A 27,994-nucleotide genomic window follows, 5' to 3' on the forward strand; every position below is an offset into this window, starting at 1 on the left:
CACAAAGGGAGAGAGTCACTCAGATGGGCTGGTCAGAGGGGAGGGGGAGGGTGTGGTGAAAGAGGGGGCGCAAGGTCTCGGGCACAGCAGTTGGAAACGCAAAGGGTCTTACGCCGGCTACTGGTGGGATCCTTGTGTGTGTGCACAATGCACCAGTGAAAACTTGAAACGGCTCTGTCATGGCACAGGAGACACAGATCTGGAAAGACCCACGGTCTGCAGCGATGACTGGGTAAGGAGCTTGACATGCAGACGCTCTTTTACACTGTCCCAAACACCACACGTTTTCAAGAACTCTTTCACCTGTAAATAAATTCTCTGGCGTCTACGGTATTAGTCATGCATTATCAACAACGGCTGCTGAAGAGCCGTGTAGCACCTGGATGCTGGTACGTTGATGCTAATGAGCAGAAACTGCGCTTTGCACTGAACTCTGCTGTTAGGAAGTGTGGCTTGACCACAGTCCCACCCACTCACACATACACACTTGGCTAAGTACTAGCCCGAGATGGATCTTAACTCGGAGGGATGAAAATCCCAACCCACACCGGAGGCACAGACCGACGGGTCTGTGCTCCTCGCACCCCCGCCCCAGAAGGGACACCTTTTGGTAAGGCTTGGGCCCTTGGCTACGCCGAGGGATTACCTGGCAACTGTGTGTGATGGCAATCGATTTTTGTGGGTAGTGCTCTACAGCCAACCTGCAGCCTGTGCATATACCGAAGGCAATCCCAAAGAATCTGTAGACGTTGCATAAGAATAAACCGTGCTGTTGGTGACCCTGACGGCTTCTCTTGAATGAACGGGCCCTACAGCACAAGGGCTGTTCGTGCGGCTGCTGTCAGGACGCTAGTCACGGCAATAACTGACATACCTATGAAGAGACAAGCCCAGACCCCCAGCCCCTCTAATCTCTGGGGACTGACTAGAACGCAAGGGGATTCATCTCTTACCAAATTTATTTGTCACATTAAATGCAACAGGCATTTCAAAGCCAAGATTCTTTCCAGGCATGTCCTGAAGTCTTCTGACCCCTGATTTAGAGAGGCCTAATCCTGGGTAGCAGCCCCAGACTCCTCCAGGTGAGACACCCAAGAGGTTTTTCACCCTGAACGGACACTCTCTTCTCTGGGATGTGCCCCAGATTCCTCCCAGACATGTCCCAGACTGTCTTGTGCCCTGCTTCAGGGACCTGAGATCCCAGGTAGCAACCAACTCCTCCAAGGAAGCCACCTGAAATACATGTTATCTTTTGGCAAAAGCTGCCACCTCCAGGATGCACCAAGGGCAACTCACAGGCAGCTCCTTGTCTCCTCTGACCTCTCTCTTAAAGACATGTGATGTCAGTTAGCAGCCCCAGACTCCACAAGGAAGACACCTGAGGTGTGTTTTCTCCTGTAAAGGAAGATTTTTGCTCCAGGATACACACAAGACTCCTCCCAGGCGTGTACTGGATCCTTTCCACCTCTGCTTTAGGGCAGCTAGTCCTGAGTAGCACCCCCAGACTCCTCCAAGGAAGATACCCAAGAGGTTTTTCTCCCTGAAAGGATGCTCTCTTCTCTGGGATCTGCCCAAGGTTCCTCCCAGATGACACAGAGAAATGATTGCTTGTTTTGAGAGAGATTTATTTACTTATTTACTTATAGAAAACGGCTTAGCAACTTATTTACTTCCTTATAGCAAGTTCTGGTATTACTCATCATCATTTTTTAATATTGCTAAGAATCCTGCTTGCCCAGCCTGTTCTGTGGAATTTTACCAAGGACTCCTCTGTGTTCATCAAAACAAAGCAGTTCACTGTGAAAATCTACCAAGAACTACAATGCTCAGCAAAATATTATGCTTTTGTCCTTGAGTAACAGGTGTGCTCTAGCTAGTTGGGAGTCTTGGTAATGAGTAAAGGTAGCCATCTACGGATGGTAGAAGTTCTCTTGGTTCTCTTAGAGAAGACAGAACGAGTAAATGAGCTTATTACAGTTTAGGAAAACCATGGAAGTAGCAAAGAATTTTTTCTTACCCAGTTATCTGCTCCTTTACAGGCACTTGAAGATACGTATGTATGTACCTGTTGTCAAGTTTGAGTTTGGTGTCGAGGTAAGCATTTTGCTTTTTTTTTTCAAGGGAGAAAATCTTTTTTCTTGCTTTGGAATAGATTAACTTCTGCAGGGACCTGTGACCATGCTATTTTACCAGGTTACTGGTACCTTAGAGGAAACTGTAATTAAATAGCCTGACCACGGCCTGTCCCAGGAGGAGACGCTGCAGTAAAATGGGAGCTTATAGGAAAATAAGCTCCCAGGAAGCCTGGCAGGCATGAGAACGTCAGGGACATCCCTTTCTAAACCTGTGCTGTAGAGCAGGGCAGCCTGCTTGAACAGCACTTCTCTCACAAGGACTGGGCAGAGTGGGAGGAGAGGCAGTGCCCTTGCTGACTCCTCCCAGCTCTGACAAGCTGCCTTTCTCCAGAGGGATGGGTGTGGTGTCGTTCACTGTGTGAATCATGTCAGCAGACTAAATGCTTTGTGGCGAATCAGAAGTGAGGTGGTCATGAGACAGACAATCTGGAAAATGAAACGGAAACGTACTCCTGTGGCTCCTGCCTGGGGTTTGTCAGCTGCAGGAATCCCTGGAGCTGGAGCACATCTTGTACAGTGAATGGAGACCTGCGTGCTGCGGTACCTAAGCAAGTCACTGCTTGGTATCACTCTCACCAAGACACTTATTCCGTGACCTTCTTGTGGCCTTTGTCTGGTGCAGACCTTCACAGAATAACTTTCTTGCCTCGGACTGTACTATGAACCAGACGCTTCAGGATCAAAAAGGGCTTACTGCCTAGAGAAAAAGCTCTCTCCTTTGCTGAGGTACAGCTGAGGAGATGGAACTCAGCTCTCTTAATTCCGTGGTGAATTTTAAGTTCCCTTTTAATGGAAATTCTAAGTTCAGAGTAGTCTGTTCGACTTCCTTTCCCTAGCTTAAAAAGAAAGGGGTGATACCGTGACGGTTTTGTCAAGAAAATCTGGAACTTCAGGCAATTTTCTTGATTTTTTTTGGCAAATAAATCTCTTGGGAGATGTGTCTATAGTCCCATAGCTCTAAATACAAATGTTAACCACTCTTTTTAGACTTGGCTAAGTTGGTCCCCCACTGGTGTGCTGTTCACAAACAGTGCAGCATTCTAACTCACGGCTGGCACCTTTTTCCCTCTTGAGATGGATCTGGTGTGTGCAAGACTGCGTGTGCAAACTGTTTCTGACAATCTTGATCTCAGATGACTGGCATCTGAGAAGCCTGGATACGAGATGCACACTGAGCTGAAATGGTGAGCATGTTTACGCATCTTATTTAAAAGGAAAGTGTAACTGAAATTGGTCTAGAATGCACATTACACAAGTCCAGTTTCTGTACAAGGTGCCTGCACTGATCTCCTGCGTCCTTGAGATCTGAGGAGGTGGCGAGTGGGCTTACATTGAGACGTTTCAAGAAGTTGTGTGTTTAGATAGACCTGTCTTTCATGTTTCTTGGATCAGGGGGTGTGCATTGTTCCAGTCTGCCACAGAGACTGCTTCAGAAGAGTAGGTGGAACACTTGATAGAGAAGAATGTGTGGTAGTGCGTTAGAAAAAGAAAGGTATTTAAAATACCCGAAGCCTAACTTGCTCACTGTTTAACAGTGACTGGTTTAATTGTTCCTGGCTGTTGAAAGAAACCTGGCTTTCGGAATCCTCTAGAAAGGCCTTACGAAAAATGGTTGGCGTAGTCTATAAACTGTGACAAAGCTCTTGAGGGCACCGGTTGGTTACCTGAAGGGATACCGAATGTTATGTGTAATCTATAATTTTCAAGCTACTACAAAGCGAGTAATCCAAACTTGTTTTCGTAGATTTGAATGATCACTTGTAAGCTGTTGATAGAGCGTAGCACAAACCAGACCTGTACCTGTTCCTAGGAACTTGCGTACTTCAACTTTTTTTCTTAGAGTTACTGAGGAAATGCTACATCTAGCGTCAGATGAAGAGAACTTGCGGCTCACGCTCTGTGGGATTAAACTGTGGGCAAAACGTGAGTGAGGTGACTGATTGTTCATAATCTTTAAGCTTTTCAGAGGGACCTCATGCTGAAAAAAGAAGACTGTGAGAAGTACTTCAGCTCTGGACAGCCATTTCAGTGACAGTTTTGAAACAAAACCCTGGTTTTCAGTTTAGGTTCAAGGTCTGTCCATGGGGTAGCGTGGGTGTGTTTTTTAATGGGGGTAGAGTGGGGAGAAGAGGGGAGTGCCTCCAAGACAAGGTGCTTTACTGCTTATCAGGAACCTGACTACAGATGGTAAAAAAGCCAAGTATAAAAGCTTGGTACGTAAGGAGTAGGAAAGTATTGCTTGCGCATGTGGCTAGAGCAAGCGCTAGAAGAATGGCAGGGGTTTTTTCTTAAGGGAAGTTGGAGTGAAGCAGGAGCTGTAGCAGTGTAGGCAAATTTCAGAGTAGCGGTATTTTGACAAGTGGTGTGGTAAGGATTCTTTTTCTCATCACTGTTAAGGACCAACAGTTTTGGCCTCATTGCACTGCAATAACAACTGACTTTGAGGCCTGAAGTGTACTGAGTTTTCTGTAGATTGTGAAGTTGGTGCTGCAGATTTGAAGCAGTATCCTTGGGTATTGAAAGACTACAGGCTGGCTCCAGTCTATCTGCTCTAGGGCATGGCATTTACTCCAACCGGCTGGGATTTCTTGGTGGGCTTTCCTGGACAATGCTGGTAGCAAGGACATGTCCACTCTATCCAAATGCTTTGGCTTCTGCTCTTGTGAACAAGTTCTTCTTGGGTTGTTTTTGCTTTGTTGGTTTTGGGGTTATGTTTGTTTGTTTGTTTGTTTTCCAAATGGCAAGATCTATTGTTTATTTTAATTTGCAGGAAAAAGTAACACTTCATCTAAGATTTATGTCGACAACATTCAATTCTACCCTGAATTACAGGGCAGAGTTTTAGATGGACAGACCCAATGAAAACGGGGCTTCTTGGCTGCTCAGGGGTAGCAGCTGCTGACCGCCTTGGTTCTTGGGGCTTCGCGGTAGTTGGGGTGCCGGGGTTATGCAGTGCTGGGGTAAGGGTTTTCGAGGGTTGTGCTACACTAGTTTTAGGGAGAGATAGTGGCGTTGGGTGCTAGGGTTATGGGGTCTTAGGGTTACGGGATGCCAGAGCGTAGGTAGCATCCTCACAGCTCGTGCTTGGCTCGGGGGTGATTCCCATACCCTTCCCCCCACATCCAGCACAGGAAGAGCCGAGCTCCCTGAGCACAAAGCCCTTGGCTGGGTTCTGCCCCCCCACTGCCCCCGGGTGTCACTCAGTGGATGGGCCAGGCTTTATGGATTCCAAACGAGCAATTCTACCTGACAGCCAGGCTGGGAATGGGCTTGTGGTCATGAACCTGCTTCCGTGCCCCTTGTGTCGGTGCTACGACCACAATCAGCTCTGTTTGTTTCCCAGTGCCAAGGAGGGGGAGGGCGGGCTGTAACGGGGTGGAAACGGGCAGCACCCGAGGCCCCCATGGCTGAGCCCCTGAACTGGAGGCACCTTGTGCTTCAGACACCTGGTGTGACACCCACGTTCCACAACCCCTCCGGCCCACGGCAGCTCCCCACAGAGTGCCCCGTGCTGCCAACCCGTGCCCCCACCGCCCCCCGCGCCTCCGCCGGCCGGGACCGCCCAAAGCCCCTGCCTCATCTTCCTCAAGTCCTCCTTTTCTCCGCCCTTATCTCCTCTCACACAAGGGACCCACCCCGGGTTGTTTTTCCCACCTGCTCCCAGGTTTACAACATCTGTGAACAGATTTGCTGTTTCAGGTGCTGTTAGCGAGGTCACCTTGGACTTCCATGGCATTCCTCATGTGGTTTCCTAGGTACTGCTGTCCCTGCCAGATTCCTCTCCCTAAAATGACCCCATCTCTTCCTTCAGTTATCTGTGAAGTGTGGCCATCTCCCACACCATTCTCCCTTAACCACCTGCAAAATCTGGTGCTGCAGGAGCAGAGTATCCACAGAAGACAAGATGCCTTCTCTCAGGCCGCCTTCTGCCTGCTCTGAGCACATCCCCTGCTTCCCTCCCGTGACTGCCCTGCACGCCCGCACGTGAGCACGGCTCCGCCATACAGCTGCAGAAGGCAGAGCTGAGGCCGCTCCAGGGTTTCCCAAAGCCATGGAGAATGGCATGTGGGGCCGAGAGCAGGAGCAGCCTTCTCTGTTCAGGGCTTGCAGTTGCCTGTCCTCGGCCACGCGTACCAGGTGCCACAACCGCCCTTGTGGGTGCTGGACCAGAACAGCAACAGAACGCACAGAGAGCAAGGACAGGCAGCCTGCCAGAGGGCTTTGCTGGGACTGATGCGGCCAGCGTGGACAGTGCTGCGTCTGTGCCGCACAGCGCTTTGTGCAGGAAGGGTGACACTGGTCGGCTCTGCTGGGTTTATTGGGCTCGCACATCTCTGCTTGCCTGCCGCGGCTGTAACCAGATGGGCTCTGCAACACCCAAACGCGCCTGCTGCCTGTAGTAGTCACGTTGTCCGGTGTACGTTTGTTGGGAAGGACCTGGTGGCAAAGGGCTGCGTAGCGCAGCGGGGGGCAGTGAACCCCCCAAAGAGGCTGTGGTGCCACACTGGGCTTTTTCCTGCTCGCCACTGGCAGGCAGTGCTGGGGGCCGGGCGCTGCTGCCTGCCACGGGGCCTGCACAGCCCGTCCCACAAGCAGAGCATGCAGCGGGGCTCTCTCGGGGGTGTCCGACCCCAGCGTCTGCCTCCCCTCCTGCTTGGAAATCCCCGTGTTGTGGCCCTGTAACCCTAGAGACCACCGTGCCCAGCCCCCGGAACCAGCGACATTGTGACATCAGCCCCGTTGCCGAGGGCACTGTGGGCAACGCCAGACCTGCGGGCAGTGCGTCATCGGCTGCCGCACCGGTGGCAACAAGCCCTCGGTTCTGGCAGCTGGCACGTGCCTCTGGCAAGAATGCCTTTCCTTCCCTTCCTCATCCTGCTGGCCCTGTGCCGGCCTGTGAATGGCGCCTGGGACAGCTGTGGGTAAGTGGCCGAGGCCCAGGGAGGGAGCTTGGGCACCCTGATGGGGTTCCCTGGAGGGTGCCCGCTTGTCCCCGTGGCCACAGCATGGCTTCCCCAGCCCCACGCGGGAGCCTCGGCTCCTTGCAGCACCCGGGCTGCTGGCACAACTCGCCTGCGGGGCTACAGCAGAAACGGGGGCGGCCGCGCGCCCGCCCCACGGGGCTCCCTGGCCTGGCTGTCCATGCAGCGCCCCGTGGGGAGGGCAGAGGGCTGCCCTTCGGCCGGGCCTGCAGTGAGCCGTCGAGCGGGACGGTGATGAGTGTCTGGTTACAGGGGGACCTGCGGGCTCCGGCCCATGGCTGCTCAGCCGGGCACGTCGCGCGTCGTGGGGGGCACAGACGCCCAGGCAGGGGCCTGGCCCTGGATCGTCAGCATCCAGGATCCTTGGAGAGCAGGCACGGGGCACATATGCGGGGGCTCCCTCATCAGCCCGCGGTGGGTCCTCACAGCAGCCCACTGCTTCGTCAAGGCCAGGTAAGGAGGGTCAGGAACGGGGATATCCCCCCAGAGTTCGCGGGTGCCCCGCGACCAGCAGCAGCACGGGCTCCTCCCATCCCCGTTCCTTGCGGTACGCCCAGTGCCTGGGCACTGCAGAGCCCGGCTGAGAGGCTGCTCAGGAGAGGGCTGGGCTCCCGCCACGGCTTCCTACAGCCTCCAGCTCGACACGCCTTGAGCCCGAGGCATGCTAGGGCAGTCTGAGCCTCTGCAGCGCTGCTTTCCTCTGCCCCGTGTGAAGCAGAGGGCAGGGGACTGCTGGGCTGCTGCGGCACATGGCTCCCTCTGAGCCCTCTCCCCATCTGCCTTCCAGGCACGTCAACGCGTGGCGCGTAGTGATCGGGGCCACCCACTTGACTCAGCTGGGCCCGGACACCCAAGTGCGCAATATTAAGCGCCTGGTGGTGCACGAAGACTACAGCAGCGTCTGGGAGAGGAACGACATTGCGCTGCTGGAGCTGGACCAGCCTGTGCAGTGCGGCTACCACGTACAGCTGGCCTGCGTGCCCGACGCCTCGCTGCGGGTGTCAGAGCTGACCAACTGCTACGTCAGTGGCTGGGGGTCCACGATGGCGAGAGGTGAGTTCCCAAGAGTGCTCGTGTCCTGAGTGCGAGCTCGGCACACGGGGGAGGTGGGCTGGGCTTCCTGACAGCAGGGACGAGAGCCAGAGCGCGACTGCGGGGACGTGTGCCCGTAGAGAGATGGGCCTGGCCCAGGGCCCGAGGCCAGGCAGAAGGGCAGCGCCGGGGCAGCGCCTGTCACGCTGCAAAGCCAAGCCCCAGGGAAGGGAGTGGTTCACCCAGGCAGGGCAGGAGACCGGGCACCGACCAGCTGGGTGCTAATTCCTTTCTGTGCTCACAGCTGGAGGCCCGACGGATGTCCTGCAGGAGGCCAAGGTCCCCCTCATCAACGTCCACCTCTGCAACAGCAGCCGGTGGTACGCAGGGGCCGTCCACCCCCACAACCTCTGTGCTGGCTACCCGTGGGGCGGCATCGACACCTGCCAGGTAGGAGATGAGAGAGCGCCCTACCCCACAGGCTCACTACCCTCTCCCTGGCAAGGTTCTGCAGGCGCCAGCACTGAGCAGAGCCTCTCTGCGCAGCGCACACAGCCCTGGCAGGTGCCGTGGGAGAGAAGGAGCCAGGCCTGGTGCTGCCAGCGGCCACCCGACACCACCTGACCCCTCCCTCCCTCCCTCCTCTGCTGCAGGGTGACAGCGGTGGGCCTCTCGTCTGCCAGGATAACAACGCTGAGTACTTCTGGCTTGTTGGGGTGACCAGCTGGGGGAGAGGCTGCGCAAGAGCAAAGCGGCCCGGAGTCTACACCTCCACGCAGCACTTTTATGACTGGATCCTGGTCCAGATGGGGCTGCGCCCAGCAGCAACGGCTCCTCCAAGGCCACGGCCCGTCGCCACGTCAACCCCCTTACAGAGGCCGCCGCCAACACCAGCGCAGGCGGGCAGCTTTACGGCCTGCCCATTTCCACGCCAGAAGCTGGTGGAATTCTTTAAGCTGCTGCAGGAGCTCCTGCAGGTCCTCTGGGGGAAAAAGGCTCCAGCAACAGCATGAGCAGGACCCAGCTGAAGCCGCAGCAGCGCGCCACGACCATCTCCTGCTGGGGCACTGCCTGCTGATCCAAAGGCAGCCTCAGTGTCAGAGTCCTGCTCGGTCCTGCCGACGCACACAAACGCTCCAGTTGAGCATTCTGGTTGTTCAAATAAAGTTGCCAAGTTTCCTAGCTGGCCATGCTGCAGTCCAATTCAGTCTCCTGCGCAAGGCAAGGATCCCCCCGTGCCCGGCACCTGCAAAATGAGGCTGCAGGCAGCCAGGTGGGGCACAAAGGGAGAGAGTCACTCAGATGGGCTGGTCAGAGGGGAGGGGGAGGGTGTGGTGAAAGAGGGGGCGCAAGGTCTCGGGCACAGCAGTTGGAAACGCAAAGGGTCTTACGCCGGCTACTGGTGGGATCCTTGTGTGTGTGCACAATGCACCAGTGAAAACTTGAAACGGCTCTGTCATGGCACAGGAGACACAGATCTGGAAAGACCCACGGTCTGCAGCGATGACTGGGTAAGGAGCTTGACATGCAGACGCTCTTTTACACTGTCCCAAACACCACACGTTTTCAAGAACTCTTTCACCTGTAAATAAATTCTCTGGCGTCTACGGTATTAGTCATGCATTATCAACAACGGCTGCTGAAGAGCCGTGTAGCACCTGGATGCTGGTACGTTGATGCTAATGAGCAGAAACTGCGCTTTGCACTGAACTCTGCTGTTAGGAAGTGTGGCTTGACCACAGTCCCACCCACTCACACATACACACTTGGCTAAGTACTAGCCCGAGATGGATCTTAACTCGGAGGGATGAAAATCCCAACCCACACCGGAGGCACAGACCGACGGGTCTGTGCTCCTCGCACCCCCGCCCCAGAAGGGACACCTTTTGGTAAGGCTTGGGCCCTTGGCTACGCCGAGGGATTACCTGGCAACTGTGTGTGATGGCAATCGATTTTTGTGGGTAGTGCTCTACAGCCAACCTGCAGCCTGTGCATATACCGAAGGCAATCCCAAAGAATCTGTAGACGTTGCATAAGAATAAACCGTGCTGTTGGTGACCCTGACGGCTTCTCTTGAATGAACGGGCCCTACAGCACAAGGGCTGTTCGTGCGGCTGCTGTCAGGACGCTAGTCACGGCAATAACTGACATACCTATGAAGAGACAAGCCCAGACCCCCAGCCCCTCTAATCTCTGGGGACTGACTAGAACGCAAGGGGATTCATCTCTTACCAAATTTATTTGTCACATTAAATGCAACAGGCATTTCAAAGCCAAGATTCTTTCCAGGCATGTCCTGAAGTCTTCTGACCCCTGATTTAGAGAGGCCTAATCCTGGGTAGCAGCCCCAGACTCCTCCAGGTGAGACACCCAAGAGGTTTTTCACCCTGAACGGACACTCTCTTCTCTGGGATGTGCCCCAGATTCCTCCCAGACATGTCCCAGACTGTCTTGTGCCCTGCTTCAGGGACCTGAGATCCCAGGTAGCAACCAACTCCTCCAAGGAAGCCACCTGAAATACATGTTATCTTTTGGCAAAAGCTGCCACCTCCAGGATGCACCAAGGGCAACTCACAGGCAGCTCCTTGTCTCCTCTGACCTCTCTCTTAAAGACATGTGATGTCAGTTAGCAGCCCCAGACTCCACAAGGAAGACACCTGAGGTGTGTTTTCTCCTGTAAAGGAAGATTTTTGCTCCAGGATACACACAAGACTCCTCCCAGGCGTGTCCTGGATCCTTTCCACCTCTGCTTTAGGGCAGCTAGTCCTGAGTAGCACCCCCAGACTCCTCCAAGGAAGATACCCAAGAGGTTTTTCTCCCTGAAAGGATGCTCTCTTCTCTGGGATCTGCCCAAGGTCCCTCCCAGATGACACAGAGAAATGATTGCTTGTTTTGAGATTTATTTACTTATTTACTTATAGAAAACGGCTTAGCAACTTATTTACTTCCTTATAGCAAGTTCTGGTATTACTCATCATCATTTTTTAATATTGCTAAGAATCCTGCTTGCCCAGCCTGTTCTGTGGAATTTTACCAAGGACTCCTCTGTGTTCATCAAAACAAAGCAGTTCACTGTGAAAATCTGCCAAGAACTACAATGTTCAGCAAAATATTATGCTTTTGTCCTTGAGTAACAGGTGTGCTCTAGCTAGTTGGGAGTCTTGGTAATGAGTAAAGGTAGCCATCTACGGATGGTAGAAGTTCTCTTGGTTCTCTTAGAGAAGACAGAACGAGTAAATGAGCTTATTACAGTTTAGGAAAACCATGGAAGTAGCAAAGAATTTTTTCTTACCCAGTTATCTGCTCCTTTACAGGCACTTGAAGATACGTATGTATGTACCTATTGTCAAGTTTGAGTTTGGTGTCGAGGTAAGCATTTTGCTTTTTTTTTTCAAGGGAGAAAATCTTTTTTCTTGCTTTGGAATAGATTAACTTCTGCAGGGACCTGTGACCATGCTATTTTACCAGGTTACTGGTACCTTAGAGGAAACTGTAATTAAATAGCCTGACCACGGCCTGTCCCAGGAGGAGACGCTGCAGTAAAATGGGAGCTTATAGGAAAATAAGCTCCCAGGAAGCCTGGCAGGCATGAGAACGTCAGGGACATCCCTTTCTAAACCTGTGCTGTAGAGCAGGGCAGCCTGCTTGAACAGCACTTCTCTCACAAGGACTGGGCAGAGTGGGAGGAGAGGCAGTGCCCTTGCTGACTCCTCCCAGCTCTGACAAGCTGCCTTTCTCCAGAGGGATGGGTGTGGTGTCGTTCACTGTGTGAATCATGTCAGCAGACTAAATGCTTTGTGGCGAATCAGAAGTGAGGTGGTCATGAGACAGACAATCTGGAAAATGAAACGGAAACGTACTCCTGTGGCTCCTGCCTGGGGTTTGTCAGCTGCAGGAATCCCTGGAGCTGGAGCACATCTTGTACAGTGAATGGAGACCTGCGTGCTGCGGTACCTAAGCAAGTCACTGCTTGGTATCACTCTCACCAAGACACTTATTCCGTGACCTTCTTGTGGCCTTTGTCTGGTGCAGACCTTCACAGAATAACTTTCTTGCCTCGGACTGTACTATGAACCAGACGCTTCAGGATCAAAAAGGGCTTACTGCCTAGAGAAAAAGCTCTCTCCTTTGCTGAGGTACAGCTGAGGAGATGGAACTCAGCTCTCTTAATTCCGTGGTGAATTTTAAGTTCCCTTTTAATGGAAATTCTAAGTTCAGAGTAGTCTGTTCGACTTCCTTTCCCTAGCTTAAAAAGAAAGGGGTGATACCGTGACGGTTTTGTCAAGAAAATCTGGAACTTCAGGCAATTTTTCTTGATTTTTTTTGGCAAATAAATCTCTTGGGAGATGTGTCTATAGTCCCATAGCTCTAAATACAAATGTTAACCACTCTTTTTAGACTTGGCTAAGTTGGTCCCCCACTGGTGTGCTGTTCACAAACAGTGCAGCATTCTAACTCACGGCTGGCACCTTTTTCCCTCTTGAGATGGATCTGGTGTGTGCAAGACTGCGTGTGCAAACTGTTTCTGACAATCTTGATCTCAGATGACTGGCATCTGAGAAGCCTGGATACGAGATGCACACTGAGCTGAAATGGTGAGCATGTTTACGCATCTTATTTAAAAGGAAAGTGTAACTGAAATTGGTCTAGAATGCACATTACACAAGTCCAGTTTCTGTACAAGGTGCCTGCACTGATCTCCTGCGTCCTTGAGATCTGAGGAGGTGGCGAGTGGGCTTACATTGAGACGTTTCAAGAAGTTGTGTGTTTAGATAGACCTGTCTTTCATGTTTCTTGGATCAGGGGGTGTGCATTGTTCCAGTCTGCCACAGAGACTGCTTCAGAAGAGTAGGTGGAACACTTGATAGAGAAGAATGTGTGGTAGTGCGTTAGAAAAAGAAAGGTATTTAAAATACCCGAAGCCTAACTTGCTCACTGTTTAACAGTGACTGGTTTAATTGTTCCTGGCTGTTGAAAGAAACCTGGCTTTCGGAATCCTCTAGAAAGGCCTTACGAAAAATGGTTGGCGTAGTCTATAAACTGTGACAAAGCTCTTGAGGGCACCGGTTGGTTACCTGAAGGGATACCGAATGTTATGTGTAATCTATCATTTTCAAGCTACTACAAAGCGAGTGATCCAAACTTGTTTTCATAGATTTGAATGATCACTTGTAAGCTGTTGATAGAGCGTAGCACAAACCAGACCTGTACCTGTTCCTAGGAACTTGCGTACTTCAACTTTTTTTCTTAGAGTTACTGAGGAAATGCTACATCTAGCGTCAGATGAAGAGAACTTGCGGCTCACGCTCTGTGGGATTAAACTGTGGGCAAAACGTGAGTGAGGTGATTGATTGTTCATAATCTTTAAGCTTTTCAGAGGGACCTCATGCTGAAAAAAGAAGACCGTGAGAAGTACTTCAGCTCTGGACAGCCATTTCAGTGGGTGTGTTTTTTAATGGGGGTAGAGTGGGGAGAAGAGGGGAGTGCCTCCAAGACAAGGTGCTTTACTGCTTATCAGGAACCTGACTACAGATGGTAAAAAAGCCAAGTATAAAAGCTTGGTACGTAAGGAGTAGGAAAGTATTGCTTGCGCATGTGGCTAGAGCAAGCGCTAGAAGAATGGCAGGGGTTTTTTCTTAAGGGAAGTTGGAGTGAAGCAGGAGCTGTAGCAGTGTAGGCAAATTTCAGAGTAGCGGTATTTTGACAAGTGGTGTGGTAAGGATTCTTTTTCTCATCACTGTTAAGGACCAACAGTTTTGGCCTCATTGCACTGCAATAACAACTGACTTTGAGGCCTGAAGTGTACTGAGTTTTCTGTAGATTGTGAAGTTGGTGCTGCAGATTTGAAGCAGTATCCTTGGGTATTGAAAGACTACAGGCTGGCTCCAGTCTATCTGCTCTAGGGCATGGCATTTACTCCAACCGGCTGGGATTTCTTGGTGGGCTTTCCTGGACAATGCTGGTAGCAAGGACATGTCCACTCTATCCAAATGCTTTGGCTTCTGCTCTTGTGAACAAGTTCTTCTTGGGTTGTTTTTGCTTTGTTGGTTTTGGGGTTATGTTTGTTTGTTTGTTTGTTTTCCAAATGGCAAGATCTATTGTTTATTTTAATTTGCAGGAAAAAGTAACACTTCATCTAAGATTTATGTCGACAACATTCAATTCTACCCTGAATTACAGGGCAGAGTTTTAGATGGACAGACCCAATGAAAACGGGGCTTCTTGGCTGCTCAGGGGTAGCAGCTGCTGACCGCCTTGGTTCTTGGGGCTTCGCGGTAGTTGGGGTGCCGGGGTTATGCAGTGCTGGGGTAAGGGTTTTCGAGGGTTGTGCTACACTAGTTTTAGGGAGAGATAGTGGTGTTGGGTGCTAGGGTTATGGGGTCTTAGGGTTACGGGATGCCAGAGCGTAGGTAGCATCCTCACAGCTCGTGCTTGGCTCGGGGGTGATTCCCATACCCTTCCCCCCACATCCAGCACAGGAAGAGCCGAGCTCCCTGAGCACAAAGCCCTTGGCTGGGTTCTGCCCCCCCACTGCCCCCGGGTGTCACTCAGTGGATGGGCCAGGCTTTATGGATTCCAAACGAGCAATTCTACCTGACAGCCAGGCTGGGAATGGGCTTGTGGTCATGAACCTGCTTCCTTGCCCCTTGTGTCGGTGCTACGACCACAATCAGCTCTGTTTGTTTCCCAGTGCCAAGGAGGGGGAGGGCGGGCTGTAACGGGGTGGAAACGGGCAGCACCCGAGGCCCCCATGGCTGAGCCCCTGAACTGGAGGCACCTTGTGCTTCAGACACCTGGTGTGACACCCACGTTCCACAACCCCTCCGGCCCACGGCAGCTCCCCACAGAGTGCCCCGTGCTGCCAACCCGTGCCCCCACCGCCCCCCGCGCCTCCGCCGGCCGGGACCGCCCAAAGCCCCTGCCTCATCTTCCTCAAGTCCTCCTTTTCTCCGCCCTTATCTCCTCTCACACAAGGGACCCACCCCGGGTTGTTTTTCCCACCTGCTCCCAGGTTTACAACATCTGTGAACAGATTTGCTGTTTCAGGTGCTGTTAGCGAGGTCACCTTGGACTTCCATGGCATTCCTCATGTGGTTTCCTAGGTACTGCTGTCCCTGCCAGATTCCTCTCCCTAAAATGACCCCATCTCTTCCTTCAGTTATCTGTGAAGTGTGGCCATCTCCCACACCATTCTCCCTTAACCACCTGCAAAATCTGGTGCTGCAGGAGCAGAGTATCCACAGAAGACAAGATGCCTTCTCTCAGGCCGCCTTCTGCCTGCTCTGAGCACATCCCCTGCTTCCCTCCCGTGACTGCCCTGCACGCCCGCACGTGAGCACGGCTCCGCCATACAGCTGCAGAAGGCAGAGCTGAGGCCGCTCCAGGGTTTCCCAAAGCCATGGAGAATGGCATGTGGGGCCGAGAGCAGGAGCAGCCTTCTCTGTTCAGGGCTTGCAGTTGCCTGTCCTCGGCCACGCGTACCAGGTGCCACAACCGCCCTTGTGGGTGCTGGACCAGAACAGCAACAGAACGCACAGAGAGCAAGGACAGGCAGCCTGCCAGAGGGCTTTGCTGGGACTGATGCGGCCAGCGTGGACAGTGCTGCGTCTGTGCCGCACAGCGCTTTGTGCAGGAAGGGTGACACTGGTCGGCTCTGCTGGGTTTATTGGGCTCGCACATCTCTGCTTGCCTGCCGCGGCTGTAACCAGATGGGCTCTGCAACACCCAAACGCGCCTGCTGCCTGTAGTAGTCACGTTGTCCGGTGTACGTTTGTTGGGAAGGACCTGGTGGCAAAGGGCTGCGTAGCGCAGCGGGGGGCAGTGAACCCCCCAAAGAGGCTGTGGTGCCACACTGGGCTTTTTCCTGCTCGCCACTGGCAGGCAGTGCTGGGGGCCGGGCGCTGCTGCCTGCCACGGGGCCTGCACAGCCCGTCCCACAAGCAGAGCATGCAGCGGGGCTCTCTCGGGGGTGTCCGACCCCAGCGTCTGCCTCCCCTCCTGCTTGGAAATCCCCGTGTTGTGGCCCTGTAACCCTAGAGACCACCGTGCCCAGCCCCCGGAACCAGCGACATTGTGACATCAGCCCCGTTGCCGAGGGCACTGTGGGCAACGCCAGACCTGCGGGCAGTGCGTCATCGGCTGCCGCACCGGTGGCAACAAGCCCTCGGTTCTGGCAGCTGGCACGTGCCTCTGGCAAGAATGCCTTTCCTTCCCTTCCTCATCCTGCTGGCCCTGTGCCGGCCTGTGAATGGCGCCTGGGACAGCTGTGGGTAAGTGGCCGAGGCCCAGGGAGGGAGCTTGGGCATCCTGATGGGGTTCCCTGGAGGGTGCCCGCTTGTCCCCGTGGCCACAGCATGGCTTCCCCAGCCCCACGCGGGAGCCTCGGCTCCTTGCAGCACCCGGGCTGCTGGCACAACTCGCCTGCGGGGCTACAGCAGAAACGGGGGCGGCCGCGTGCCCGCCCCACGGGGCTCCCTGGCCTGGCTGTCCATGCAGCGCCCCGTGGGGAGGGCAGAGGGCTGCCCTTCGGCCGGGCCTGCAGTGAGCCGTCGAGCGGGACGGTGATGAGTGTCTGGTTACAGGGGGACCTGCGGGCTCCGGCCCATGGCTGCTCAGCCGGGCACGTCGCGCGTCGTGGGGGGCACAGACGCCCAGGCAGGGGCCTGGCCCTGGATCGTCAGCATCCAGGATCCTTGGAGAGCAGGCACGGGGCACATATGCGGGGGCTCCCTCATCAGCCCGCGGTGGGTCCTCACAGCAGCCCACTGCTTCGTCAAGGCCAGGTAAGGAGGGTCAGGAACGGGGATATCCCCCCAGAGTTCGCGGGTGCCCCGCGACCAGCAGCAGCACGGGCTCCTCCCATCCCCGTTCCTTGCAGTACGCCCAGTGCCTGGGCACTGCAGAGCCCGGCTGAGAGGCTGCTCAGGAGAGGGCTGGGCTCCCGCCACGGCTTCCTACAGCCTCCAGCTCGACACGCCTTGAGCCCGAGGCATGCTAGGGCAGTCTGAGCCTCTGCAGCGCTGCTTTCCTCTGCCCCGTGTGAAGCAGAGGGCAGGGGACTGCTGGGCTGCTGCGGCACATGGCTCCCTCTGAGCCCTCTCCCCATCTGCCTTCCAGGCACGTCAACGCGTGGCGCGTAGTGATCGGGGCCACCCACTTGACTCAGCTGGGCCCGGACACCCAAGTGCGCAATATTAAGCGCCTGGTGGTGCACGAAGACTACAGCAGCGTCTGGGAGAGGAACGACATTGCGCTGCTGGAGCTGGACCAGCCTGTGCAGTGCGGCTACCACGTACAGCTGGCCTGCGTGCCCGACGCCTCGCTGCGGGTGTCAGAGCTGACCAACTGCTACGTCAGTGGCTGGGGGTCCACGATGGCGAGAGGTGAGTTCCCAAGAGTGCTCGTGTCCTGAGTGCGAGCTCGGCACACGGGGGAGGTGGGCTGGGCTTCCTGACAGCAGGGACGAGAGCCAGAGCGCGACTGCGGGGACGTGTGCCCGTAGAGAGATGGGCCTGGCCCAGGGCCCGAGGCCAGGCAGAAGGGCAGCGCCGGGGCAGCGCCTGTCACGCTGCAAAGCCAAGCCCCAGGGAAGGGAGTGGTTCACCCAGGCAGGGCAGGAGACCGGGCACCGACCAGCTGGGTGCTAATTCCTTTCTGTGCTCACAGCTGGAGGCCCGACGGATGTCCTGCAGGAGGCCAAGGTCCCCCTCATCAACGTCCACCTCTGCAACAGCAGCCGGTGGTACGCAGGGGCCGTCCACCCCCACAACCTCTGTGCTGGCTACCCGTGGGGCGGCATCGACACCTGCCAGGTAGGAGATGAGAGAGCGCCCTACCCCACAGGCTCACTACCCTCTCCCTGGCAAGGTTCTGCAGGCGCCAGCACTGAGCAGAGCCTCTCTGCGCAGCGCACACAGCCCTGGCAGGTGCCGTGGGAGAGAAGGAGCCAGGCCTGGTGCTGCCAGCGGCCACCCGACACCACCTGACCCCTCCCTCCCTCCCTCCTCTGCTGCAGGGTGACAGCGGTGGGCCTCTCGTCTGCCAGGATAACAACGCTGAGTACTTCTGGCTTGTTGGGGTGACCAGCTGGGGGAGAGGCTGCGCAAGAGCAAAGCGGCCCGGAGTCTACACCTCCACGCAGCACTTTTATGACTGGATCCTGGTCCAGATGGGGCTGCGCCCAGCAGCAACGGCTCCTCCAAGGCCACGGCCCGTCGCCACGTCAACCCCCTTACAGAGGCCGCCGCCAACACCAGCGCAGGCGGGCAGCTTTACGGCCTGCCCATTTCCACGCCAGAAGCTGGTGGAATTCTTTAAGCTGCTGCAGGAGCTCCTGCAGGTCCTCTGGGGGAAAAAGGCTCCAGCAACAGCATGAGCAGGACCCAGCTGAAGCCGCAGCAGCGCGCCACGACCATCTCCTGCTGGGGCACTGCCTGCTGATCCAAAGGCAGCCTCAGTGTCAGAGTCCTGCTCGGTCCTGCCGACGCACACAAACGCTCCAGTTGAGCATTCTGGTTGTTCAAATAAAGTTGCCAAGTTTCCTAGCTGGCCATGCTGCAGTCCAATTCAGTCTCCTGCGCAAGGCAAGGATCCCCCCGTGCCCGGCACCTGCAAAATGAGGCTGCAGGCAGCCAGGTGGGGCACAAAGGGAGAGAGTCACTCAGATGGGCTGGTCAGAGGGGAGGGGGAGGGTGTGGTGAAAGAGGGGGCGCAAGGTCTCGGGCACAGCAGTTGGAAACGCAAAGGGTCTTACGCCGGCTACTGGTGGGATCCTTGTGTGTGTGCACAATGCACCAGTGAAAACTTGAAACGGCTCTGTCATGGCACAGGAGACACAGATCTGGAAAGACCCACGGTCTGCAGCGATGACTGGGTAAGGAGCTTGACATGCAGACGCTCTTTTACACTGTCCCAAACACCACACGTTTTCAAGAACTCTTTCACCTGTAAATAAATTCTCTGGCGTCTACGGTATTAGTCATGCATTATCAACAACGGCTGCTGAAGAGCTGTGTAGCACCTGGATGCTGGTACGTTGATGCTAATGAGCAGAAACTGCGCTTTGCACTGAACTCTGCTGTTAGGAAGTGTGGCTTGACCACAGTCCCACCCACTCACACATACACACTTGGCTAAGTACTAGCCCGAGATGGATCTTAACTCGGAGGGATGAAAATCCCAACCCACACCGGAGGCACAGACCGACGGGTCTGTGCTCCTCGCACCCCCGCCCCAGAAGGGACACCTTTTGGTAAGGCTTGGGCCCTTGGCTACGCCGAGGGATTACCTGGCAACTGTGTGTGATGGCAATCGATTTTTGTGGGTAGTGCTCTACAGCCAACCTGCAGCCTGTGCATATACCGAAGGCAATCCCAAAGAATCTGTAGACGTTGCATAAGAATAAACCGTGCTGTTGGTGACCCTGACGGCTTCTCTTGAATGAACGGGCCCTACAGCACAAGGGCTGTTCGTGCGGCTGCTGTCAGGACGCTAGTCACGGCAATAACTGACATACCTATGAAGAGACAAGCCCAGACCCCCAGCCCCTCTAATCTCTGGGGACTGACTAGAACGCAAGGGGATTCATCTCTTACCAAATTTATTTGTCACATTAAATGCAACAGGCATTTCAAAGCCAAGATTCTTTCCAGGCATGTCCTGAAGTCTTCTGACCCCTGATTTAGAGAGGCCTAATCCTGGGTAGCAGCCCCAGACTCCTCCAGGTGAGACACCCAAGAGGTTTTTCACCCTGAACGGACACTCTCTTCTCTGGGATGTGCCCCAGATTCCTCCCAGACATGTCCCAGACTGTCTTGTGCCCTGCTTCAGGGACCTGAGATCCCAGGTAGCAACCAACTCCTCCAAGGAAGCCACCTGAAATACATGTTATCTTTTGGCAAAAGCTGCCACCTCCAGGATGCACCAAGGGCAACTCACAGGCAGCTCCTTGTCTCCTCTGACCTCTCTCTTAAAGACATGTGATGTCAGTTAGCAGCCCCAGACTCCACAAGGAAGACACCTGAGGTGTGTTTTCTCCTGTAAAGGAAGATTTTTGCTCCAGGATACACACAAGACTCCTCCCAGGCGTGTCCTGGATCCTTTCCACCTCTGCTTTAGGGCAGCTAGTCCTGAGTAGCACCCCCAGACTCCTCCAAGGAAGATACCCAAGAGGTTTTTCTCCCTGAAAGGATGCTCTCTTCTCTGGGATCTGCCCAAGGTTCCTCCCAGATGACACAGAGAAATGATTGCTTGTTTTGAGAGAGATTTATTTACTTATTTACTTATAGAAAACGGCTTAGCAACTTATTTACTTCCTTATAGCAAGTTCTGGTATTACTCATCATCATTTTTTAATATTGCTAAGAATCCTGCTTGCCCAGCCTGTTCTGTGGAATTTTACCAAGGACTCCTCTGTGTTCATCAAAACAAAGCAGTTCACTGTGAAAATCTACCAAGAACTACAATGCTCAGCAAAATATTATGCTTTTGTCCTTGAGTAACAGGTGTGCTCTAGCTAGTTGGGAGTCTTGGTAATGAGTAAAGGTAGCCATCTACGGATGGTAGAAGTTCTCTTGGTTCTCTTAGAGAAGACAGAACGAGTAAATGAGCTTATTACAGTTTAGGAAAACCATGGAAGTAGCAAAGAATTTTTTCTTACCCAGTTATCTGCTCCTTTACAGGCACTTGAAGATACGTATGTATGTACCTGTTGTCAAGTTTGAGTTTGGTGTCGAGGTAAGCATTTTGCTTTTTTTTTTCAAGGGAGAAAATCTTTTTTCTTGCTTTGGAATAGATTAACTTCTGCAGGGACCTGTGACCATGCTATTTTACCAGGTTACTGGTACCTTAGAGGAAACTGTAATTAAATAGCCTGACCACGGCCTGTCCCAGGAGGAGACGCTGCAGTAAAATGGGAGCTTATAGGAAAATAAGCTCCCAGGAAGCCTGGCAGGCATGAGAACGTCAGGGACATCCCTTTCTAAACCTGTGCTGTAGAGCAGGGCAGCCTGCTTGAACAGCACTTCTCTCACAAGGACTGGGCAGAGTGGGAGGAGAGGCAGTGCCCTTGCTGACTCCTCCCAGCTCTGACAAGCTGCCTTTCTCCAGAGGGATGGGTGTGGTGTCGTTCACTGTGTGAATCATGTCAGCAGACTAAATGCTTTGTGGCGAATCAGAAGTGAGGTGGTCATGAGACAGACAATCTGGAAAATGAAACGGAAACGTACTCCTGTGGCTCCTGCCTGGGGTTTGTCAGCTGCAGGAATCCCTGGAGCTGGAGCACATCTTGTACAGTGAATGGAGACCTGCGTGCTGCGGTACCTAAGCAAGTCACTGCTTGGTATCACTCTCACCAAGACACTTATTCCGTGACCTTCTTGTGGCCTTTGTCTGGTGCAGACCTTCACAGAATAACTTTCTTGCCTCGGACTGTACTATGAACCAGACGCTTCAGGATCAAAAAGGGCTTACTGCCTAGAGAAAAAGCTCTCTCCTTTGCTGAGGTACAGCTGAGGAGATGGAACTCAGCTCTCTTAATTCCGTGGTGAATTTTAAGTTCCCTTTTAATGGAAATTCTAAGTTCAGAGTAGTCTGTTCGACTTCCTTTCCCTAGCTTAAAAAGAAAGGGGTGATACCGTGACGGTTTTGTCAAGAAAATCTGGAACTTCAGGCAATTTTCTTGATTTTTTTTGGCAAATAAATCTCTTGGGAGATGTGTCTATAGTCCCATAGCTCTAAATACAAATGTTAACCACTCTTTTTAGACTTGGCTAAGTTGGTCCCCCACTGGTGTGCTGTTCACAAACAGTGCAGCATTCTAACTCACGGCTGGCACCTTTTTCCCTCTTGAGATGGATCTGGTGTGTGCAAGACTGCGTGTGCAAACTGTTTCTGACAATCTTGATCTCAGATGACTGGCATCTGAGAAGCCTGGATACGAGATGCACACTGAGCTGAAATGGTGAGCATGTTTACGCATCTTATTTAAAAGGAAAGTGTAACTGAAATTGGTCTAGAATGCACATTACACAAGTCCAGTTTCTGTACAAGGTGCCTGCACTGATCTCCTGCGTCCTTGAGATCTGAGGAGGTGGCGAGTGGGCTTACATTGAGACGTTTCAAGAAGTTGTGTGTTTAGATAGACCTGTCTTTCATGTTTCTTGGATCAGGGGGTGTGCATTGTTCCAGTCTGCCACAGAGACTGCTTCAGAAGAGTAGGTGGAACACTTGATAGAGAAGAATGTGTGGTAGTGCGTTAGAAAAAGAAAGGTATTTAAAATACCCGAAGCCTAACTTGCTCACTGTTTAACAGTGACTGGTTTAATTGTTCCTGGCTGTTGAAAGAAACCTGGCTTTCGGAATCCTCTAGAAAGGCCTTACGAAAAATGGTTGGCGTAGTCTATAAACTGTGACAAAGCTCTTGAGGGCACCGGTTGGTTACCTGAAGGGATACCGAATGTTATGTGTAATCTATAATTTTCAAGCTACTACAAAGCGAGTAATCCAAACTTGTTTTCGTAGATTTGAATGATCACTTGTAAGCTGTTGATAGAGCGTAGCACAAACCAGACCTGTACCTGTTCCTAGGAACTTGCGTACTTCAACTTTTTTTCTTAGAGTTACTGAGGAAATGCTACATCTAGCGTCAGATGAAGAGAACTTGCGGCTCACGCTCTGTGGGATTAAACTGTGGGCAAAACGTGAGTGAGGTGACTGATTGTTCATAATCTTTAAGCTTTTCAGAGGGACCTCATGCTGAAAAAAGAAGACTGTGAGAAGTACTTCAGCTCTGGACAGCCATTTCAGTGACAGTTTTGAAACAAAACCCTGGTTTTCAGTTTAGGTTCAAGGTCTGTCCATGGGGTAGCGTGGGTGTGTTTTTTAATGGGGGTAGAGTGGGGAGAAGAGGGGAGTGCCTCCAAGACAAGGTGCTTTACTGCTTATCAGGAACCTGACTACAGATGGTAAAAAAGCCAAGTATAAAAGCTTGGTACGTAAGGAGTAGGAAAGTATTGCTTGCGCATGTGGCTAGAGCAAGCGCTAGAAGAATGGCAGGGGTTTTTTCTTAAGGGAAGTTGGAGTGAAGCAGGAGCTGTAGCAGTGTAGGCAAATTTCAGAGTAGCGGTATTTTGACAAGTGGTGTGGTAAGGATTCTTTTTCTCATCACTGTTAAGGACCAACAGTTTTGGCCTCATTGCACTGCAATAACAACTGACTTTGAGGCCTGAAGTGTACTGAGTTTTCTGTAGATTGTGAAGTTGGTGCTGCAGATTTGAAGCAGTATCCTTGGTATATTGAAAGACTACAGGCTGGCTCCAGTCTATCTGCTCTAGGGCATGGCATTTACTCCAACCGGCTGGGATTTCTTGGTGGGCTTTCCTGGACAATGCTGGTAGCAAGGACATGTCCACTCTATCCAAATGCTTTGGCTTCTGCTCTTGTGAACAAGTTCTTCTTGGGTTGTTTTTGCTTTGTTGGTTTTGGGGTTATGTTTGTTTGTTTGTTTGTTTTCCAAATGGCAGGATCTATTGTTTATTTTAATTTGCAGGAAAAAGTAACACTTCATCTAAGATTTATGTCGACAACATTCAATTCTACCCTGAATTACAGGGCAGAGTTTTAGATGGACAGACCCAATGAAAACGGGGCTTCTTGGCTGCTCAGGGGTAGCAGCTGCTGACTGCCTTGGTTCTTGGGGCTTCGCGGTAGTTGGGGTGCCGGGGTTATGCAGTGCTGGGGTAAGGGTTTTCGAGGGTTGTGCTACACTAGTTTTAGGGAGAGATAGTGGTGTTGGGTGCTAGGGTTATGGGGTCTTAGGGTTACGGGATGCCAGAGCGTAGGTAGCATGCTCACAGCTCGTGCTTGGCTCGGGGGTGATTCCCATACCCTTCCCCCCACATCCAGCACAGGAAGAGCCGAGCTCCCTGAGCACAAAGCCCTTGGCTGGGTTCTGCCCCCCCACTGCCCCCAGGTGTCACTCAGTGGATGGGCCAGGCTTTATGGATTCCAAACGAGCAATTCTACCTGACAGCCAGGCTGGGAATGGGCTTGTGGTCATGAACCTGCTTCCGTGCCCCTTGTGTCGGTGCTACGACCACAATCAGCTCTGTTTGTTTCCCAGTGCCAAGGAGGGGGAGGGCGGGCTGTAACGGGGTGGAAACGGGCAGCACCCGAGGCCCCCATGGCTGAGCCCCTGAACTGGAGGCACCTTGTGCTTCAGACACCTGGTGTGACACCCACGTTCCACAACCCCTCCGGCCCACGGCAGCTCCCCACAGAGTGCCCCGTGCTGCCAACCCGTGCCCCCACCGCCCCCCGCGCCTCCGCCGGCCGGGACCGCCCAAAGCTTCATCCCCCTGCCTCATCTTCCTCAAGTCCTCCTTTTCTCCGCCCTTATCTCCTCTCACACAAGGGACCCACCCCGGGTTGTTTTTCCCACCTGCTCCCAGGTTTACAACATCTGTGAACAGATTTGCTGTTTCAGGTGCTGTTAGCGAGGTCACCTTGGACTTCCATGGCATTCCTCATGTGGTTTCCTAGGTACTGCTGTCCCTGCCAGATTCCTCTCCCTAAAATGACCCCATCTCTTCCTTCAGTTATCTGTGAAGTGTGGCCATCTCCCACACCATTCTCCCTTAACCACCTGCAAAATCTGGTGCTGCAGGAGCAGAGTATCCACAGAAGACAAGATGCCTTCTCTCAGGCCGCCTTCTGCCTGCTCTGAGCACATCCCCTGCTTCCCTCCCGTGACTGCCCTGCACGCCCGCACGTGAGCACGGCTCCGCCATACAGCTGCAGAAGGCAGAGCTGAGGCCGCTCCAGGGTTTCCCAAAGCCATGGAGAATGGCATGTGGGGCCGAGAGCAGGAGCAGCCTTCTCTGTTCAGGGCTTGCAGTTGCCTGTCCTCGGCCACGCGTACCAGGTGCCACAACCGCCCTTGTGGGTGCTGGACCAGAACAGCAACAGAACGCACAGAGAGCAAGGACAGGCAGCCTGCCAGAGGGCTTTGCTGGGACTGATGCGGCCAGCGTGGACAGTGCTGCGTCTGTGCCGCACAGCGCTTTGTGCAGGAAGGGTGACACTGGTCGGCTCTGCTGGGTTTATTGGGCTCGCACATCTCTGCTTGCCTGCCGCGGCTGTAACCAGATGGGCTCTGCAACACCCAAACGCGCCTGCTGCCTGTAGTAGTCACGTTGTCCGGTGTACGTTTGTTGGGAAGGACCTGGTGGCAAAGGGCTGCGTAGCGCAGCGGGGGGCAGTGAACCCCCCAAAGAGGCTGTGGTGCCACACTGGGCTTTTTCCTGCTCGCCACTGGCAGGCAGTGCTGGGGGCCGGGCGCTGCTGCCTGCCACGGGGCCTGCACAGCCCGTCCCACAAGCAGAGCATGCAGCGGGGCTCTCTCGGGGGTGTCCGACCCCAGCGTCTGCCTCCCCTCCTGCTTGGAAATCCCCGTGTTGTGGCCCTGTAACCCTAGAGACCACCGTGCCCAGCCCCCGGAACCAGCGACATTGTGACATCAGCCCCGTTGCCGAGGGCACTGTGGGCAACGCCAGACCTGCGGGCAGTGCGTCATCGGCTGCCGCACCGGTGGCAACAAGCCCTCGGTTCTGGCAGCTGGCACGTGCCTCTGGCAAGAATGCCTTTCCTTCCCTTCCTCATCCTGCTGGCCCTGTGCCGGCCTGTGAATGGCGCCTGGGACAGCTGTGGGTAAGTGGCCGAGGCCCAGGGAGGGAGCTTGGGCACCCTGATGGGGTTCCCTGGAGGGTGCCCGCTTGTCCCCGTGGCCACAGCATGGCTTCCCCAGCCCCACGTGGGAGCCTCGGCTCCTTGCAGCACCCGGGCTGCTGGCACAACTCGCCTGCGGGGCTACAGCAGAAACGGGGGCGGCCGCGTGCCCGCCCCACGGGGCTCCCTGGCCTGGCTGTCCATGCAGCGCCCCGTGGGGAGGGCAGAGGGCTGCCCTTCGGCCGGGCCTGCAGTGAGCCGTCGAGCGGGACGGTGATGAGTGTCTGGTTACAGGGGGACCTGCGGGCTCCGGCCCATGGCTGCTCAGCCGGGCACGTCGCGCGTCGTGGGGGGCACAGACGCCCAGGCAGGGGCCTGGCCCTGGATCGTCAGCATCCAGGATCCTTGGAGAGCAGGCACGGGGCACATATGCGGGGGCTCCCTCATCAGCCCGCGGTGGGTCCTCACAGCAGCCCACTGCTTCGTCAAGGCCAGGTAAGGAGGGTCAGGAACGGGGATATCCCCCCAGAGTTCGCGGGTGCCCCGCGACCAGCAGCAGCACGGGCTCCTCCCATCCCCGTTCCTTGCGGTACGCCCAGTGCCTGGGCACTGCAGAGCCCGGCTGAGAGGCTGCTCAGGAGAGGGCTGGGCTCCCGCCACGGCTTCCTACAGCCTCCAGCTCGACACGCCTTGAGCCCGAGGCATGCTAGGGCAGTCTGAGCCTCTGCAGCGCTGCTTTCCTCTGCCCCGTGTGAAGCAGAGGGCAGGGGACTGCTGGGCTGCTGCGGCACATGGCTCCCTCTGAGCCCTCTCCCCATCTGCCTTCCAGGCACGTCAACGCGTGGCGCGTAGTGATCGGGGCCACCCACTTGACTCAGCTGGGCCCGGACACCCAAGTGCGCAATATTAAGCGCCTGGTGGTGCACGAAGACTACAGCAGCGTCTGGGAGAGGAACGACATTGCGCTGCTGGAGCTGGACCAGCCTGTGCAGTGCGGCTACCACGTACAGCTGGCCTGCGTGCCCGACGCCTCGCTGCGGGTGTCAGAGCTGACCAACTGCTACGTCAGTGGCTGGGGGTCCACGATGGCGAGAGGTGAGTTCCCAAGAGTGCTCGTGTCCTGAGTGCGAGCTCGGCACACGGGGGAGGTGGGCTGGGCTTCCTGACAGCAGGGACGAGAGCCAGAGCGCGACTGCGGGGACGTGTGCCCGTAGAGAGATGGGCCTGGCCCAGGGCCCGAGGCCAGGCAGAAGGGCAGCGCCGGGGCAGCGCCTGTCACGCTGCAAAGCCAAGCCCCAGGGAAGGGAGTGGTTCACCCAGGCAGGGCAGGAGACCGGGCACCGACCAGCTGGGTGCTAATTCCTTTCTGTGCTCACAGCTGGAGGCCCGACGGATGTCCTGCAGGAGGCCAAGGTCCCCCTCATCAACGTCCACCTCTGCAACAGCAGCCGGTGGTACGCAGGGGCCGTCCACCCCCACAACCTCTGCGCTGGCTACCCGTGGGGCGGCATCGACACCTGCCAGGTAGGAGATGAGAGAGCGCCCTACCCCACAGGCTCACTACCCTCTCCCTGGCAAGGTTCTGCAGGCGCCAGCACTGAGCAGAGCCTCTCTGCGCAGCGCACACAGCCCTGGCAGGTGCCGTGGGAGAGAAGGAGCCAGGCCTGGTGCTGCCAGCGGCCACCCGACACCACCTGACCCCTCCCTCCCTCCCTCCTCTGCTGCAGGGTGACAGCGGTGGGCCTCTCGTCTGCCAGGATAACAACGCTGAGTACTTCTGGCTTGTTGGGGTGACCAGCTGGGGGAGAGGCTGCGCAAGAGCAAAGCGGCCCGGAGTCTACACCTCCACGCAGCACTTTTATGACTGGATCCTGGTCCAGATGGGGCTGCTCCCAGCAGCAACGGCTCCTCCAAGGCCACGGCCCGTCGCCACGTCAACCCCCTTACAGAGGCCGCCGCCAACACCAGCGCAGGCGGGCAGCTTTACGGCCTGCCCATTTCCACGCCAGAAGCTGGTGGAATTCTTTAAGCTGCTGCAGGAGCTCCTGCAGGTCCTCTGGGGGAAAAAGGCTCCAGCAACAGCATGAGCAGGACCCAGCTGAAGCCGCAGCAGCGCGCCAC

General features: G+C 54.7%; 3 protein-coding genes across 3 annotated transcripts; all 3 read left to right on the forward strand.

Annotated features, from left to right (window-relative positions):
• The first annotated feature begins 147 nt into the window (after positions 1–147).
• Positions 148–9,162, forward strand: LOC141959905 (acrosin-like). The gene is made up of 5 exons (XM_074904284.1): positions 148–155; positions 7,370–7,570; positions 7,905–8,170; positions 8,454–8,599; positions 8,803–9,162. The coding sequence occupies exons 1-5, from the start codon at positions 148–150 to the stop codon at positions 9,160–9,162; spliced, it is 981 nt and encodes a 326-aa protein (XP_074760385.1).
• Positions 9,163–9,575: 413 nt separating this feature from the next.
• Positions 9,576–18,524, forward strand: LOC141959906 (acrosin-like). The gene is made up of 5 exons (XM_074904286.1): positions 9,576–9,583; positions 16,732–16,932; positions 17,267–17,532; positions 17,816–17,961; positions 18,165–18,524. Exons 1-5 carry the CDS (start codon positions 9,576–9,578, stop codon positions 18,522–18,524), a joined length of 981 nt encoding a protein of 326 aa, XP_074760387.1.
• Positions 18,525–18,937: 413 nt separating this feature from the next.
• LOC141959907 (acrosin-like) lies at positions 18,938–27,960 on the forward strand. The gene is made up of 5 exons (XM_074904287.1): positions 18,938–18,945; positions 26,168–26,368; positions 26,703–26,968; positions 27,252–27,397; positions 27,601–27,960. The coding sequence occupies exons 1-5, from the start codon at positions 18,938–18,940 to the stop codon at positions 27,958–27,960; spliced, it is 981 nt and encodes a 326-aa protein (XP_074760388.1).
• The last annotated feature ends 34 nt before the right edge of the window (positions 27,961–27,994 follow it).

This window comes from Athene noctua, chromosome 4, assembly GCF_965140245.1.
Source record: "Athene noctua chromosome 4, bAthNoc1.hap1.1, whole genome shotgun sequence".
NCBI lineage: Eukaryota > Metazoa > Chordata > Aves > Strigiformes > Strigidae > Athene > Athene noctua.

What these genes read in the sequence shown, in the direction of transcription:
- LOC141959905 (XM_074904284.1), top strand. An exon ending in GGGGTCCACGATGGCGAGAG is followed by an intron (nt 8,171 to 8,453) that starts GTGAGTTCCCAA and finishes CTGTGCTCACAG; the next exon opens with CTGGAGGCCCGACGGATGTC. An exon ending in GCGGCATCGACACCTGCCAG is followed by an intron (nt 8,600 to 8,802) that starts GTAGGAGATGAG and finishes CCTCTGCTGCAG; the next exon opens with GGTGACAGCGGTGGGCCTCT.
- LOC141959906 (XM_074904286.1), top strand. An exon ending in CACTGCTTCGTCAAGGCCAG is followed by an intron (nt 16,933 to 17,266) that starts GTAAGGAGGGTC and finishes TCTGCCTTCCAG; the next exon opens with GCACGTCAACGCGTGGCGCG. An exon ending in GCGGCATCGACACCTGCCAG is followed by an intron (nt 17,962 to 18,164) that starts GTAGGAGATGAG and finishes CCTCTGCTGCAG; the next exon opens with GGTGACAGCGGTGGGCCTCT.
- LOC141959907 (XM_074904287.1), top strand. An exon ending in CACTGCTTCGTCAAGGCCAG is followed by an intron (nt 26,369 to 26,702) that starts GTAAGGAGGGTC and finishes TCTGCCTTCCAG; the next exon opens with GCACGTCAACGCGTGGCGCG. An exon ending in GCGGCATCGACACCTGCCAG is followed by an intron (nt 27,398 to 27,600) that starts GTAGGAGATGAG and finishes CCTCTGCTGCAG; the next exon opens with GGTGACAGCGGTGGGCCTCT.